At 44.8% G+C, this 15,948-nt stretch overlaps 1 protein-coding gene across 1 annotated transcript in view; it reads left to right on the forward strand.

The window, feature by feature from the left end:
- The window catches only part of IGDCC3 (immunoglobulin superfamily DCC subclass member 3), a gene marked incomplete at both ends in the record, with an annotated part of 118,331 nt that extends 108,318 nt beyond the window's left edge, over positions 1-10,013 (forward strand). The window contains 5 exons of the mRNA XM_081337013.1: positions 2,921-3,109; positions 4,412-4,516; positions 6,644-6,782; positions 8,273-8,477; positions 9,822-10,013. Coding sequence (XP_081193139.1) covers positions 2,921-3,109; positions 4,412-4,516; positions 6,644-6,782; positions 8,273-8,477; positions 9,822-10,013 — 830 coding nt within the window. The remainder of the gene's footprint in view (positions 1-2,920; positions 3,110-4,411; positions 4,517-6,643; positions 6,783-8,272; positions 8,478-9,821) is intronic.
- Between the last annotated feature and the right edge of the window lie 5,935 nt (positions 10,014-15,948).

The raw sequence follows: 15,948 nt of genomic DNA on the forward strand, positions 1-15,948 counted from the left end.
TCTTGGCATTGGGAAGCTCCCACTTTCACTTTTGGAAGGGTGGGGGAACTGCTTGATCCAAATCTACAAGCAACCCTCAACCGAGGACTGCAATTGAACCCATGATCTCCATTACTCGGTGAGTCGGTTGTTAGCCCCATTTTACGACCTTTCTTGCCAGCGTGGTTAAGTGAATCAGCGTGGTTGTTGAGTCGGTAACACGCTTGTTAAGTGAAACTGGCTTTGACATTGCTGGTCAGAAGGTCGCAAAAGGAGATCCCAGGAGCCAGGACGCTGTAACCGCCGTAAGTACGTGCCAGTTGCCCAGTGTCCAAATTTTGATCACATGACCCTGGGGATGCTGCAGCAGTCTTAAGTGTGAAAAACGGTCATAAGTCCCCCTTTGTTCAGTGCTGTTGTAACTTTGTACAGTCTAATGGGTGTAAATCGAGAATCACCTGCAAAGGGGTCTCTGAAGGCTAGGCAGAACTTGACATGGTGAGCCAATCATCACACCTAGAATAGAATAGAGCCGGAAGGGACCCTGGAGGTCATCTAGTCCAGCACCCTGCTCAAGCAGGAGAACCTATACCATCTCAGACAAGTTACTGTCCAGCCTCTTCTTAAAAATCTCCAGTGGCGGAGCGCCCACGATTTCTGGAGGCAAGCTGTTCCACTGGTTGATTGCCCTCACTTTCAGGAAGTTTCTCCTTAATTCCAGGTTGCTTCTCTCTTTGATCAGTTTCTAATCATTGTTTCTCATCCTGCCCTCTGGTGCTTCTGTGAACAAAGTGACTCCCTCTTCTTTGTGGCAGCCCCTCAAATACTGGAATGTTGCTATCATGTCTCCCCTATTTCTTCTTTTCTTAGATTAGCCAAACCCCAGTCCCACAGCTGTTCTTTGTATGTTTTAGCCTCCAGACCTGTGATCATTTTAGTTGCTCTTCTCTGAATTTTTTCCAAACTCTCAACATCTTTTTTGTAGTGTGGTGACCAAAATTGGCTGCAGTATTCCAGGTGTGGTCTTACTAGGGCTTTGTAAAGCGGTACTAGTACTTTGCATGATCTTGATTCTATGCCTCTGTTTATACAACCCAGGATTGTATTAGCTTGTATCACCTTCGTTATGAAGCTGTTTAATGGATAAGTCCAGATCAGCCCTCACCCCTTATTGGCCCAAACACCTCAGGTCATGGCTATCTGTCTATCTTCACTTTTTAAAAGAATTCTGTGCTCAGAAATTCTGTGTGGATAGATTTACATATACTGTAGTGCTGGCTTTTTTCCAAATGCTATTGCCTTTTCATACAACTGAAAAACGAAGAGGAGAGTTGTGACAATACTTGCCAGTCCCAACTTGGCAAGTCTGGAAGTGCAGCACGTGCTTACAGGTGGTCCTCGACTTACGACCACAATTGAGTCCCAAGTTTATGTTGCTAAGTGAGACATGTGTTCAGTCAGTTTTGCTCCATTTTACGACTTCTCTTGCCACATTTGTGAAGTGAATCCCTGAGGTTGTTAAATTAGTAACACACTTGTTAAATGAATCCGGCTTCCCCCCTTGACTTTGCTTGTCAGAAGGTCGCAAAAGGGGATCACGTGACCCCGGGACACTGCAACCGTCATAAATATGAGCCAGTGCCATGTATCTGACTTTTGATCACGCGACCATGCTGATCATCAGTATGACAAATGGTCCTAAGCCACTTTTTCCAGTGCCATCGTAACTTTGAACCATCACGAAGCAAACTGATATAAGTCGAGGACTACCTGCATTTTGAGATAGCCAATCTATCCTTCTGCCAAAGTTCCTGGTTCCTCAGAGAGAACGCAGCAGGATTTGACAAGACTTAAGATCCTTCAAACCATTAACCCAAAGCCTTGAGGTTCAGGATAGTAGCTTGCAGTCTCATAAAGTCTGGAGTTTCTCTTTATGTCATTGTTTTTCTTTTAAATACACAAGCTGGGTGCCACACTTTTCCAGCTCTTTAAATGCTACTGTTAGGGATCCGGTAACCAGTTCATAAATTACAGCGGCCTCTGATGCTCCAAGCCAACCCTTCCATTCCTCCCTGCCACAACCTCTGGGCTTTTAAAAAAAACCACAACAATAACTTTGCACTGGTGGAATAGAGTTAGGCATTATATTCTGTAATGGATGAGCAGGCACAGTTAATCATTAGCTCAGCACCCTGCATCCTAGCTTGATTTATGATCCACCGCTGTGCTTCCTTCAGATCAAGAGTACATCCAGAGTAACATCTGGGGGCTGTTCCTGACGTTTGAGGGTTGCTTATGTTCCACATAAGCAACCCTCAAACTTCAGGAACAGCCCCCAGATGTTCCACATAAGTAATCCCTGGTTTAAGGCAAGGGCTGGCGGCGAGATATATTTGATAAAGTCTGAGGGACCATCTCCTGCCAGTCACATCCACCTGTCCCACTAGAGTAGGGAGACAAGGAATGTTGTGGGTCCCGTCCCCGAAGAAGGTACGTCTGGTGGGATCCCGCAGAAGGGCTTCCTCTGTGATAGTCCCCCTCCCATTGGAACATGGTCATCCCTGCAGAAATTAGACCGCCCCTTCCCCGCTTTGGCAGTCTTTTGGAAGGCCCTGAAATCGTGGGAAATGCAGAAGGCAATGGAGCCCATCAAATGGCTTATTTAATCGCGTGCTGTCACTGGGGGAGTGTATTCTTTTTTATTTTTCCCCCCCTGTTTTGTATTTTTACTGTTTGTAAGCCGCCTAGAGTCGCTATAGGCAGCTATATAAATGTTCTAAAATAAATAAAGAAATACATGTATTATTTCATGGGTTGTTTTTTTTGTGTGTGGGGGGGGGGATGTTCCAAAGTATCTTTGAGGTGCCCTAGCCTGGACTTTAAGCTTGGAAGGAGAAAGAAGAGCTGGCCTCACCCTTCTTTGCTTTCTGCTTTCTTTCAGTACCCGCAGTGCCTTCTCTCTTCATTAAAGTTCTCAACAGCACCACCGTCCAAGCCATGTGGGAACCTTCCATCAAACTGGGCCAACACGAAGGGTTCAAACTCTACTACCGCAAAGTCCACCTTCCCCACTTCACGGGGCCCATGCTTTTGCCCAGCAACGTCACCTCTTGCAACATTACTCATCTTGGTGAGTGGAGAAGAGGAATGTAGAGAGAGAGGGGGGGAGGGGGAGAGGGAGGGAGGGAGAGAGACAGAGGAGGGGCTACCCCAAGCATCACACTCTTGGGTAGATTGATTGATGCTTGATTATGTACCATCAAGGCATTATCATCTCTTAGGGACCCCACAGATAGATTTTCTCCATGGTGATCTGTCCCCAACCTGGTCCTTCAGAGTCCTTCAAACCTTGCAGTTGGTTCTCCTCTTTTTTTTCCCCTTCCACCTTTCCCAGCATTAAAGCCTTCTCCAGAGAGCTGGTTCTGGGTCCAAAGTAGGATAACTTGAACCTGATCATTTGTGCCTCAACCCTGGGTTGATTTGTTCAGATGCCTCGAGCCAAATAAAGCCCTGTTGCAATGGAGGAGAGTATATGAAGCTCAGGGTTGGAGTTTTGGGTTGGAGAAGTCCTCGGCTTTTCATTGGCAGAGGTTTCCTATGCAGCCAACATCAACAGATGGATAGTGAAACATCTGCAAGTGACAAACCAGCCTTGGATAAATTCCTATGAGCCCAGAGTCATCCACAAGTCACACAGAGTGAAAGAGACAGGAACGGGACTATTTTGCATTTTGTGAGATTTCAATATTGGGCTCAAATTTGGACGGCATTAATTGTGGAGGGGAATGTCTGTGGAGACTCTCAGTCATTATGGTTGTCCCCAAAGGCGCTTTTCCAAAAGGCAACTTGACTTCATTGTTTTTCCTTGAAGACATCAAAGTCCACATTCTGGACAGAGACGATGGCTGGTTTGAAAGAGAGGTCAAGGAGGCTATTTACCTTAAGACTGAATAGCCCTCTCTAACCAGAGGGAGGGATACAAGACCACCTGTCTCCAGCCTACAACACAGTCCTTTCAGCAGTTCCAAGAAGGCTCCGCACCCATTTGCACCGTTCAGGTGACCCTGAGGTCACCGATAAACAATCCTCAAGTGGCCTCTCAGAAAGAGTGCTAAAGACCAGATGACGGCAAGGAATATAAATCCTTCCATTCTCCACCCTTCAGTCAGAACTAAAGAAGCTCCTTGGATGAGAGGCAAATCCTCTTCCAGGAAAAACAAGGAAGTCCAGTTACCTTTGGAAAAAACACCTTTGGGACTTGTGTAGGGGAGTTCCCCAGACCCCCCAGAAGGGGAAGATATTCAGTGCTGATAGCTTCCCACTTCTGACGTAGATGCCAGAGAAAGCAGCAGTGGCTTTGCCTAGCACACTGAACACATCCCTGCCCTTGATTGACCTAACCGTATCTTCCCCCGTTTCCATGTTCTCTCAGACCCAGCAGTAGTGTACGAAGTCAAACTGCTTGCTTTCAACCAACATGGCGATGGGAACGCCACCGTCCGTTTTGTGTCCCTTCGAGAAACTGTCGAAAAAAGAGGTGAGAGGCTCAACTCACTCTGAGGAGCCTTGAGATGTTTGGAGGTTGCAGAACGAGAGGTGGGAAAGGGAGAGAAAGGACCAAAAGACAACTGAGAAAATTGTGCTGTATCTTGTATATAATATTTATTGGGGGAGGCGGGGGGGGGGGAAATGTACACAGAATTTTTTTTAAAAAATACAGAAACTTAAAAGAAAAGAGTAGAGAAAAGAAAAAAAGATTTTAAAAGGTAAGAGAAAAAGAAAAGGAGGAAAAAAGGATCTAAAAATATGACTTGTGTTCCTCTTTGTAGCCGCTACCGGCATTCTTACCTCCTAAATGTCATATCTTGGTTCCCCTTTTCCAGACATGTCAAACACAAGGCCCGGGGGCCGGATCCGGCCCGCGAAGTGGTTTCATGTGGCCCGCGAAGCCATCCTGGAAACAGTGAGGGAACGGCCCCCACTGCCTTGGCCCTGGCCCAGAGACCCTCAGATCTGTCCCACTCCTGCCCAGGCCCCCATAGGCACCCTTGATGCCAACGATGTAGAGCTGGCCATGCCCACCCAGTAGGCCATACGTGCACTAGCCACGCCCACCCAGTAGGCCACGCCCACCCAGGCCACGCCCACCCGGCCCCCTGAGGGCAACCGCAATGCTGATGTGGCCCTCAATGAAATTGAGTTTGACACCCCTATAAAGAAGCTTTTTTAATCAGCAAATCCCAAGATCATCGATACGTTCGTGTTGGTCCATTTTCAACAACAACAACAACAACAAAAATTCCAGAAAATGCTTCTGGTAATTGTTGTTCCCATGTGTATCTTCTATATTCAAGTTATCCAATAGAAGAGAATGTCTGCAGCTCAGCGTTTCAATTGTGGAGTCTTTAGTGCTCTCTGAGCTTGGTTGTTTGCAGATGTTTCATTACCCAACTAATGAAACCTAACTCTCCTCAGTGTGAATGTTTGCGGGGTTTATAAACAGGCAGCAAACCCCACCCTTTCTCACACTGAGGACATTACCTAGTTGGGCGATGAAACACCTACAAACAGCCAAGCTCAGAAGCATCAAAGACTGCGTAATTCAAAGCATCTCCTAAAAAGCCTTGCTTCTTTTCTGATATTAAGCTTCCCTTAATTGCTTCCCTTAATTGTAAGGGCACCATCTTCTACTCAAAAGACTTGGATGGTCATCTCCCTCAAAAGATGCATGGCCCTCGCATCTGCAGGAATGGCAAGGTACGGGCAAGAAATAGGATATGTCAGGAATGGCATCATATCTCTGACTGGAAGAGTGTTATTTGTATTACTCGTCCTACCTCTACAAGTCATTCATTTATTTATTTATTTATTTATTTATTTATTTATTTATTTATTTATTTATTTATTTATTTATTTATTTATTTTATTGGATTTGTATACCGCCCTATTCCCGTAGGACTCAGGGCGGTTTACAGGGCACTTAAAACCATGAATACAAAAAATTAAAAACAATTAAAACAATTAAATTAAATTCAAGCCCCAAGAGTAAATCTAAAACCCAGTTAAATTAACAACCCCACAGTCTGGACCAAACAGATCGAAGAGCCAAGTTTTCAGGTCCCGGCGAAATGAGCGAAGGTTGGGGGTAGTCCTAAGTTCTGTGGGTAGTTGGTTCCGTAGGGCAGGCGCACCCACAGAGAAAGCCCTTCCCCTGGGAATAACCCGCCGGCATTCATTAACCGGTGGTACCCTGAGAAGGCCCTCCCTGTGGGGGCGCACAGGACGATGGGAAGATGATGCCAGCAGCAGGTGTTCCCTTAGATAGTCCGGACCCAAGCCATTTAGGGCTTTATAGGTCATTACCAGCACCTTGAATCTCACCCGGAGGGCAACCGGAAGCCAATGCAGCTCACGGAGAAGAGGTGTTACACGGGAGTATCGGGAAGCTCCCATTAAAACTCGCGCGGCTGAATTCTGCACCAGTTGAAGCCTTCGGGTGGTCCTCAAGGGCAGCTCCATGTAGAGGGCATTGCAGTAGTCTAACCGGGAGGTCACGAGTCATGTGAGAGAAAATGCAGGGGATTTGCTTTCCTGCCCTACAATTTGTCTCAGAGGTTCCCAGAAGTGTAAAGGATTTTCCCTTCCTCTTTCTCACCAACCTTAGACCTAAACCCACCCTGCAACTGCATGAAGGATGAGTCAGCCAACAAAACATCAGCTACTGGGATCATCATTGGAATCCACATTGGCGTCACCTGCATCATCTTCTGTGTCCTTTTCCTCATGTTTGGCTATAGAGGACGGTACGTTGCCCTTTCTGCCCAACATCTGTTTTTATTTTTATTTATTTTATTTTAATTCCATTTATATCCCGCCCTTCTCCGAAGACTCAGGGCGGCTTACAAGCTTAGCAGTAGCCTTCATTCTATGTATATGCCTGCTTATTAGGGCTTTCACACACACACCAAGCGGCATTATTACAAAGTCAGCTTAATTGCCCCCAACAATCTGGCTCCTCATTTTACCTACCTCGGAAGGATGGAAGGCTGAGTCAACCTTGAGCCTGGTGGGACTCGAACCTGCACTAATTGCAGGCAGCTGGTGTTACTTAAGGAGGCATTAGCCCACTGCTCCACCAAGGCTCTTGTCGCCGGGCCATTTAGACAGACGTAAGAGTTTCATGAGTTGTGTGTATTAAGCCGGCCTGTAGGTCTTCGTAACTTCATGCTCCTGCAGTGGCCAGTAGCACTTCTGCAAAGCAGCCTGGCCAGACAGTCTGTAAAACTGAAGTAGGGGAGTCTTCCACCCTGCGGGCCCTGTATCGTGGAACAATGGTGATCTGAACAAACATCGGAGCCTGTCTTTTTTCCAAGCCAGATTCTTGATCCATCTAACTCAGTGTTTTGTTTTGTTTTTAAACTACCACTTTTAAGATGTGTAGGCTTTAGCTTCCCATGCTGACTGGGGAATTCTGGGTGTTGAAATGACCAAGTTTGAAAAACACAGAGCTCGTTCAGTGTTGCCTCTACACTGGGGTGCCAGTGTGTGGGCACAGAGCTTCAAGAGATCCAAATGCAACCTTGGTGTATTTATTTGTTTATGCCTTAGAACAGGGGTCTTCAAACCTGGCCCTTTTGTGACTTGTGGACTTCAACTCCCAGAATTCCTCAGCCAGGAATTGAAGTCCACAAGTCATAAAAGGGCCAAGTTTGAAGACCCCTGCCTTAGATTTCTTCCATGCTGAATTTCTGCAGCAGCAAGAGTTGAAAGTGAACATTAAGATCTCCATCTTATTAAGATAAAAGATACATATCTGTAATTGGCTAGCTATATATCCAAACTAAGATGGCTCATATTTATCCTCCAATTTATCCTTAGAACTAAACTCTGAGAAGCCCATTTAGTAAGGTGAAGGCAGACATGAAACTGGATCTCCCTGGTCTTAGCCCGACACGTTATCCTTTACAGCACACTGGTGGGTTTTTGTGAAGGAAAACCCTTTCCTCCAAGAATGTGAGGCAACGTTAGTACACCCCCAACTTTGCTCATGAAAGTGAGGGATTGATCTCCTTCAGAAGAGTTAAGAGGCATCATGAGATAATCCCTTCCCCTGGTTTACACTGTCCAGTGATGGCTTCCCATAGTCTTAGATGAGCTGCTTTCTCAATGCACCCTGGATGGCTTGCAAGAAAAGCCGGTCCTGATCCCCTCCCCACAGACCTTCCAACGACGTGTCTTCTTTCATGTTTGTGAAAGGGACCTACCATGTTTCTCTCCCTCTCATTTTTAGCAGATTGCTGACGTGTAAAAAGGTGCAGGAGCAGCTGTCAACCCCGCAGATTTCGAGAGGGCCGAGAAATGTCACTGGCCAGGCTCTAAACGGGTCTACTAAGAGGGACGATCCAGATGCCAATGGGAAACAGCTGGATATGAATGAACTGGAAAGATTGTTCCCAGCTTTGCATTCCTCACCCAGTCTGCACACAAAGGGAATAGCGGTAAGAAAAAGCATTGTGGAACTGGAATGTTGTTCAGCTTCTTTTTGTGGTACAGTGTAAACACTGGTGTTGTATGTATCAGAGAGAGAGAGAGACAGACATGCATTTCTGGCTACCTTGAGTCTCTTTTTTATTAAGAAGGCCAAACAATGAATGATCTAAGTCACTGGTTCTCAACCTGTGGTCTCTGGACCCCTGGGGATGGGTCTGTGATGTCATCACAGGGAGCCCACAGAGTCTTGATGCAGTTTAGTGCTTTAAATCTTGACTTAAGTCTTGGTGGTCCATAGCCATGGCCCATGGCACAAAAGGTATTTAAAGGGGGTCTATGGTGAAGAAAAGGTTGAGAACCATTGATCTAAGCAGTAACAGGGCAGAACTATAAGCAGAAAAGAGATTAGGATGGAAAACAGAGCAGAGGAAATGTGCAGACGTATTTGATCATTTTGAAGATTTGACTTTGGTCCAGGTCTTTATGGGAGAGAAGGAAATAGAGGGAACCATGGGATTTAATTGGTGTGATGGGTTTATTTATTTATCTGTCACATGTATACGCTGCCCAACTTGGGCATACCAAGGCAAGTCCATCATTGCCCACACCACTGCTTTCTAGACCAGCTGAAGCTTCTGGATGGTCTTCAAGAGCAGTCCAATATAGAATGCATTGCAGTAGTCAAACTTTAGGTGACCAGCGCATGAATGACTGAAGGCCCCCTTCCAAATCTGGGAAAGGGCACATCTACCACACCAGATGAAGGCTTTCTTGGCCACAGCTGGCCCCAGAGTTGTGGCTGCAATTAAGGGTCACTTGCTTCAAGGATAGACAGCCTTTGATTTGATAAGATGGCAAATCCCGAAGGTGTTCACTTGGGTGGGAAGTAGCAACATGAGTGGTGTGGTGCAATTAATGGAAAATAACACCAGGATATAATTTGTGTCATTTGAATGAATTCTTCATGTTCTAGGATCCGATCTGGATTAGTCACCAGGACCAGAATTTTTGTCTTCTGAACTTTCAGACTTGTACTGGAGCCCATCCTCAAGGAACTTGTCTCTAGCAGAGTGTGTGCTGTTCTGTGTGTCCTGTGTGTGATGTGTGGCGACACACAGAACAGCACACATTCTGCTAGAGAGAAATACTGAAGATGGGCTCCAGTACAAATCCAAAAGAATGGAAGACAAAAACTCTGATCCTGGTGACCAAGCCAGATCAGATCGACCTAGAACATTATCCTGGGACGTGTATATTCACCTTCCTTCATCTTCATGTTCTTGTATTTTGTAACAAATGTTATTGAGCAGGCTTTGTGGGTTCCAATAGCATTTTTTCCATTGCCTTCTCAGCTGGATCACATTCCAAATACTTCACCTATTGAAATCCAGATATCTACACTTCCACCAGAGGAATTTAGCATCCTTGAGGAAGAGGACAACACCTTGTTTCCAAATGTACCTTCTGGCCCTAACAGCCAGCCTCTGCTCACCATCAGCCAAGAAGAACCAGCTTTGAAGCAAGCTCCGACCAATGAAGGATAAGTTGCCAAGATAGCTCAGACTTCCTATAGGACATACCAGCCACTATTTTTTTGTGCCTGGTGATGTCTCTACGATGACACTAAATCTCAGGTCAATGTAAAAGTTCTGATTTCTGCATAATCTGTGCGCAGCTTTGTGGAATCTCTTATGAAGTTGATCTTTCTGACCTGCCTCAGGCTTATAGCCCATATCTACCCATCTGGATCTCCGTTTTCATTCTATAGCTGCCAAACTAGTGACTTCTGTCAAGAGAAAGTTGAGCACTACTCCATAACCTTTGACACCAGGTGGAATCAGTACCATTTTGGGGTTCACCAAGGTGTCCCTTCACTTGCAGCTTTAGAATGATCATTTCTAGATCCATCTTGGCAATCTGGTTGAACTAACGCACGATGAAGGACCTCCCAACTTGGATCCCCAATATGGAGGGTTCAACGGAGCCACAGATTTTTTTTTATTTTTTTATTTTTTGGTCGTGCCCATTCATAATTCTCAGGATAATTTCTTTGTGGATGAACTGCTTCAAAGACAAAGTGAGCGTGACAAAAAAAACGGAAAAAAGAAAGAAAGAAAGAAAGAAAGAAAGAAAGAAAGAAAGAAAGAAAGAAAGAAAGAAAGAAAGAAAGAAAGAAAGAAAGAAACAGGCCTGGAGAAGGGCTCTTGAAAGAAAGAAAAGACTTGGATGAACCCCCGAAGTAAATTCAAAACCTACCTCAACCGGAATTGAATGTCTTTTGGGAAGAGGCAAACGTATCTTGTGTCTTCCTTTTGTCTTCAACGCAAGTAGTGTAGCACTTGGTCAGTACGTGTTTTGGTACTACCTCAGAAGTCACACTCCATGTCCACCATGTTGGTCATTGGCTGATATTTCCTCTCCCTCCCCCTCTTTAAAATAACCCTTTGTTATCATCCTTGTTCCAATGTAAAGCACTTCCAAAACCTTGAAAGCAATGTTCTACCTCAAGACATTTTTTTTAATAGAAGCGCTGGGTGTTCTTCCAGCCGATCTCCTCATCTCTCTCTCTCTCTCTCTCTCTCTCTCTCTCTCCCCCCTCCCTCTTCCTGCTCACTTCCAGTATCCCAAGAGACAGAAGAGCATTGTGATCACTGAGGACAGTCCCTCTTAGTGTGAGAAGCTTTACTTTTAGGCAAGTTGCTAGTTAACTTGTGTAGAGTTTTACTGTGTCAAGAATTGTTTTATATCATGTCTTTTTTTTCCTAAACAAAGGAAACTCTCATGATTGCTAGGATTGTAGCAAAAGGCAGGCTGCCGATCACCTAAAAATAACTTCCATTACAAACGGGTTACTACTGAAGAACTGTTCGATATTCAAGGTACATTGTTCAAAGCTGGTTTGCCACATGCACGTTCCTGGAATGCTTGCTACATTAAGGACTGTTTCTTTTATATAATGGAGGAGCTGAACCAGGATAACTTTCATTTTTGCTTTAGAGAAACCCCTGGATTTTCTGCAAAAACACTGAGTTAGGATCATCTTAAACCAGGTGTCTTCAAACTTGGCCCTTTTATGAATTGTGGACTTCAACTCCCAGAATTCCTCAGCCAGGCACGCTGGTCGAGGAATTGTGGGAGCTGAAGTCCACAAGTCATAAAAGGGCCAAGTTTGAAGACCCCTGTCTTAAACACTTAGGCTGGGCTGAAACAAAATGCTTAGCTTGGCTTTGGATTAGTATCCAGCTAATGGCCTAGTGGTTAAGATGCTGGGCTTGTTGGACGGAAGGTTGGCAGTTTGAGACCCGAGTACCACATGACAGTTTGAGTTCCTGTTCTTGCCTCAGCTCCTGTCCTCCTAGTACTTCAAAAGCGTGCAAATGCAAGTAGATAAATAGGTACCACTTTGGTGGGAAGGGAACAACATTCCATGCACCTCGGCATATAGTCATGCTAGCCACATGACCATGGAAGTGTCTATGGACAATGCTGGCTCCCTTGTCTAGGAATGGAGATGAGCATACCCCCCCTTAGAGTTGGACACAAGTGGTCAAGGGAAACCTTTATTTTTACTCTCAATAGCTTACTCTTAGCTATTATGGTTGACCAGCCATAGTATATGGCTTTGGCACATTGTGTGAACATCTCCAATCACAGTTTATTCAAGACAGCATTGTGTCATGCCAGGGCCCTCTATGAAGCCAATGCTTTCCGTTCAGAGAACCTTCCTCCCAGGTTGTGTGTTTAAAGTTAGTGCCGGAGTCTCCATTGATCAGACCCTGGTTTGACTTGTGTTATGTGGCAGGCAATCTCTCCAGATCTTCCTTCAATCTTCAGTCTGAAATCTTTTCATTGGAGGTGAAAGGGAACGATTTTGGAATATGGGGCTTACGTTCAATGCTGCCGTTCATTTTCCACACACAAAATATAGAAAGCTGTGAAATGTACGCATCCTGTTTTCGTTCAAAGGTTCTCACTAACCTAACCTCTGTAGTGTGCCTGTGTGCAAACCAGACACAAGACCAGCCTGTTTAATAAGATGCCTCCAGCTGATCCTCGCAGCCCTTGAAGCCCCTGATGTGATGTCCACGATGGATTTCTTCCTGTTTCTTTTGTTAGTTGCTCTCTAGGTCACTGATGGCAGCACAGATGGTCATAGACCACATGTTTAAAGCCTTAGCATGGCCTTTCCTAACCTGACCACCTCCAGATGTGTCAGGACTTCAATTCCCAGAATTCCTAGCTAGGTTGATTGGGAATTCTGAGGGTTGAAGTCCCAACTTGTTTAGAGAAGGCCAGCTTGGGGAAGTCACCTTAGAATGTAGCATATTTTCTTTATAGAGTAACCTACCTCAGTTGAAGCAGTCCGAGTAGGCAATGCTGTTCATCATAAGAACTTCTCCAGTAGGATTGTTGGTGGGAGATTTTCAATATCTATCTACCTACCTACCTACCTACCTACCTACCTACCTACCTACTTATCTACCCGACCCGTTGACCTAGGAAAAAGCATTTAAAAAAGCATTTCAGTGAAAATTGAAATGAGACTCTTAATTCAGCTCCCTTTTCCTCTCCTAATGAATTTCCTGACACTTTTTGGATGACGTTCTTCACCTCTAGCATAGCCACTTCATGATCATGTTCTTTCTTTGTTTAATGTTGAATTCCTATAGCTATTTTTATACGCGGTAATTGAAAGGAAAATGTTTTAAAACTCTGGGTGAAAAGAGAAACACAAAGAAGTGACTGGGATGGAGGAAAGAAGCAAATGTCTAAAGACACAACCAGCTACAGTATTAAGCCTTCCTTTAAAAAAAAAAGGTGGATAAAAAAAAAAGACTTAATTTTTCAGCCTGAAGAGATGGTTGGCTTTTCTGTCACTCTCGGTTTCCTCATTATCAACTATTTCATTTTTTTGGTGCGCACATCCATTAAAACAGGAGGAAGAAATAAAATGTATCTGGAATTATATCCCTTGTTTCAAGATGGCTGTTCAAACCTTTCTGGCATCACGAGAAGACGGGTGACAACAGGATGAGTAAAGACTGAAGAAAAATCGATTTATTTCAAAGGTCTATGGAGAGTCTCTCATCATAAAGGTTTTCCAAAGGCAGCTGGACTGTTGTTGTTTTTTCTTTGAAAACATTTCACTTCTCGTCTAAGAAGTTCTGAAGTTAGAACCGAAGAACCTTTTTGAATGAGACGTGAAACATTTTCAAACAACAAAAAAAAAAAAAACCAAGAAGGTCCAGCTGCCTTTTGGAAAAAAAGCGATTTATTTCAAACTTACATATAGCGGTACAAATCAGGAGGTCCCAGATTTTTGAAAATGCTGGGCTTCTTTGGCATTCTAAAAAGCCTTCACTGACTTGAGGCAAGAAGTCACAAAAGGCCCTCACTTCTCTGAGTGAGTAGGGCGAATCTAAAATCTGGGGACCTCATAAAGGTTTGGTTTTAAGAGGGAGAACAGATGCCTTAAACCAGACATGTCAAACACAAGGCCCGGGGGCCGGATCCGGCCCGCGAAGTGGTTTCATGCAGCCCGCGAAGCCATCCTGGAAAGAGTGAGGAATGGCCCCCACTGCCTTGGCCCTGGCCTAGAGACCCTCCTCCTGCCAGAGACCCTCAGATCTGTCCCACTCCTGCCCAGGCCCCCATAGGCACCCTTGATGCCAACGATGTAGAGCTGGCCACGCCCACCCAGTAGGCCATACGCACTTTAGCCATGCCCACCCAGTAGGCCACGCCCACCCTGGCCATATCCACCCGGCCCCCTGAGGGCAACCGCAATGCTGATGCGGCCCTCAATGAAATTGAGTTTGACACCCCTGCCTTAAACCCTGCAAGCTTTAAGATGCATGATCCTGAAATTGGGCTTGAAGAGAGGAAATGGAAGCCTCACAGCTTTGAAGATTTCAGACACCCAATTTTCTCCTTAAATCCCAGCAGAAAGGAGCCATCAAAAAGTTGAATGTTCAGCCCTTTCAGGAATTTCATGACGTTATAGGTCTTTCAGTCTTCAGTCGCAAAGACGGAAGAGTTTTCTACACTTAATTTCTGTCTCTCTGTGTTTCCATCAATGGGAGACACGGATTTGATAGTTCTCCATTCAGCAGACTTTGAATGCCAGAGATTTAATCTTACTTTTAACTTTACACACACACCCCAACTCCATCAGATAATGAACAATCTCAGTGGTTTTCAAAGCCATCAGAAAAAGGATGTAGATTACATCCTTTGGATAAATTTTGCAAATGATGGGACCGCCTTTATCCAATGGGTCCATAAAATCGAGGTTTTACTGTAATACCCGTGGAGGCATTTCCTTCTTTTCCTCTTTTTCTAGGAATCCCAGATTTGCACAGTAATGAGACTATATAGAACATAACGGTCACCTTACGGAGATGAGGATTAAATCCTCACTATGAAGTTCACTCAGTGGAGATGCATTGCACCATCTGTTACTCTTAGTCTAGTCTAGTTCCTTGGAGCTGTGTGTGTGTCAAAATAAAAAGGAAATAAGTTGCACAGCCATGCATTCCCCTCCTCAAAAGCCAGGCTGCAATATTAACATCATATTATTATTAATAAAAATAACCACCTTGATCATTGTTCTGCAGAACTGCAATTCCAGGAGGGCCAGTTTGAAATGTTTTTCACAGACACCGAATCCTAAAGTAAGAAGGGATCGTTGTGGTACTTCTCTGATCTTCTCTGTGCAGGATTCCCAGCTGAAACATTCCCCCAAAGATAATTGTCTAGCCTCTGCTTACACACAAGCAAAGAAGGGAACCCACCATCTCTAGGTCACTAGGTCCTCCTCTTAACCCCTGTGATGGGAACATTTAGGACATTTTTTTCTGAAAAGATCCAATCAAAACCTGCCTTCCTCTTAACTTTAACCAATTATTTTGTCTCCTGTCTTGGAAGAAGAGATATCAGGTTTTGTAGCATTCCTTCAGCTACATCACAAGTAGTACTTTTATGCCTTCCTAGTTTTTTCAGAAGGTTAATAGCAATAGCAATGGCACTTAGACTTATATGCCACCCCATAGCGCTTTATAGCACTCTCTGGGTGGTTTACATAGTCAAGCCTTTTGCCCCCAACAATCTGGGTCCTCATTTTACCGACCTCAGAAGGATGGAAGGCTGAATCAACCTTGAGCCAGTCGGGGTTGTACTTCAGACAGTGGGCAGTCAGGCTGCAATACTGCATTCTAACCACTGCACCACCACGACTTTTCAGTGTTAAATAGGTGTTTCTCAGCATCAGCAAGTTGAAGGTGTGTGGACTTCAACTCCCAGAATTCCCCAGCTGACAAGTCAGCTGGGGAATTCTGGAAGCCAGTCCACACATCTCTGGTGTGCTAAGGTTGAGAAACACTGGATTAAATAGTCTGAATGTTTTCAGACCTTCTTCAAAAGATTTCTAGCAATTGCACTGGTTGCTCCAGTTTCTGATTCAAAACTGGAGGCAGGGTC

This window comes from Vipera berus (genome assembly GCF_964194415.1).
Source record: "Vipera berus genome assembly, chromosome: 12".
Lineage (NCBI taxonomy): Eukaryota > Metazoa > Chordata > Lepidosauria > Squamata > Viperidae > Vipera > Vipera berus.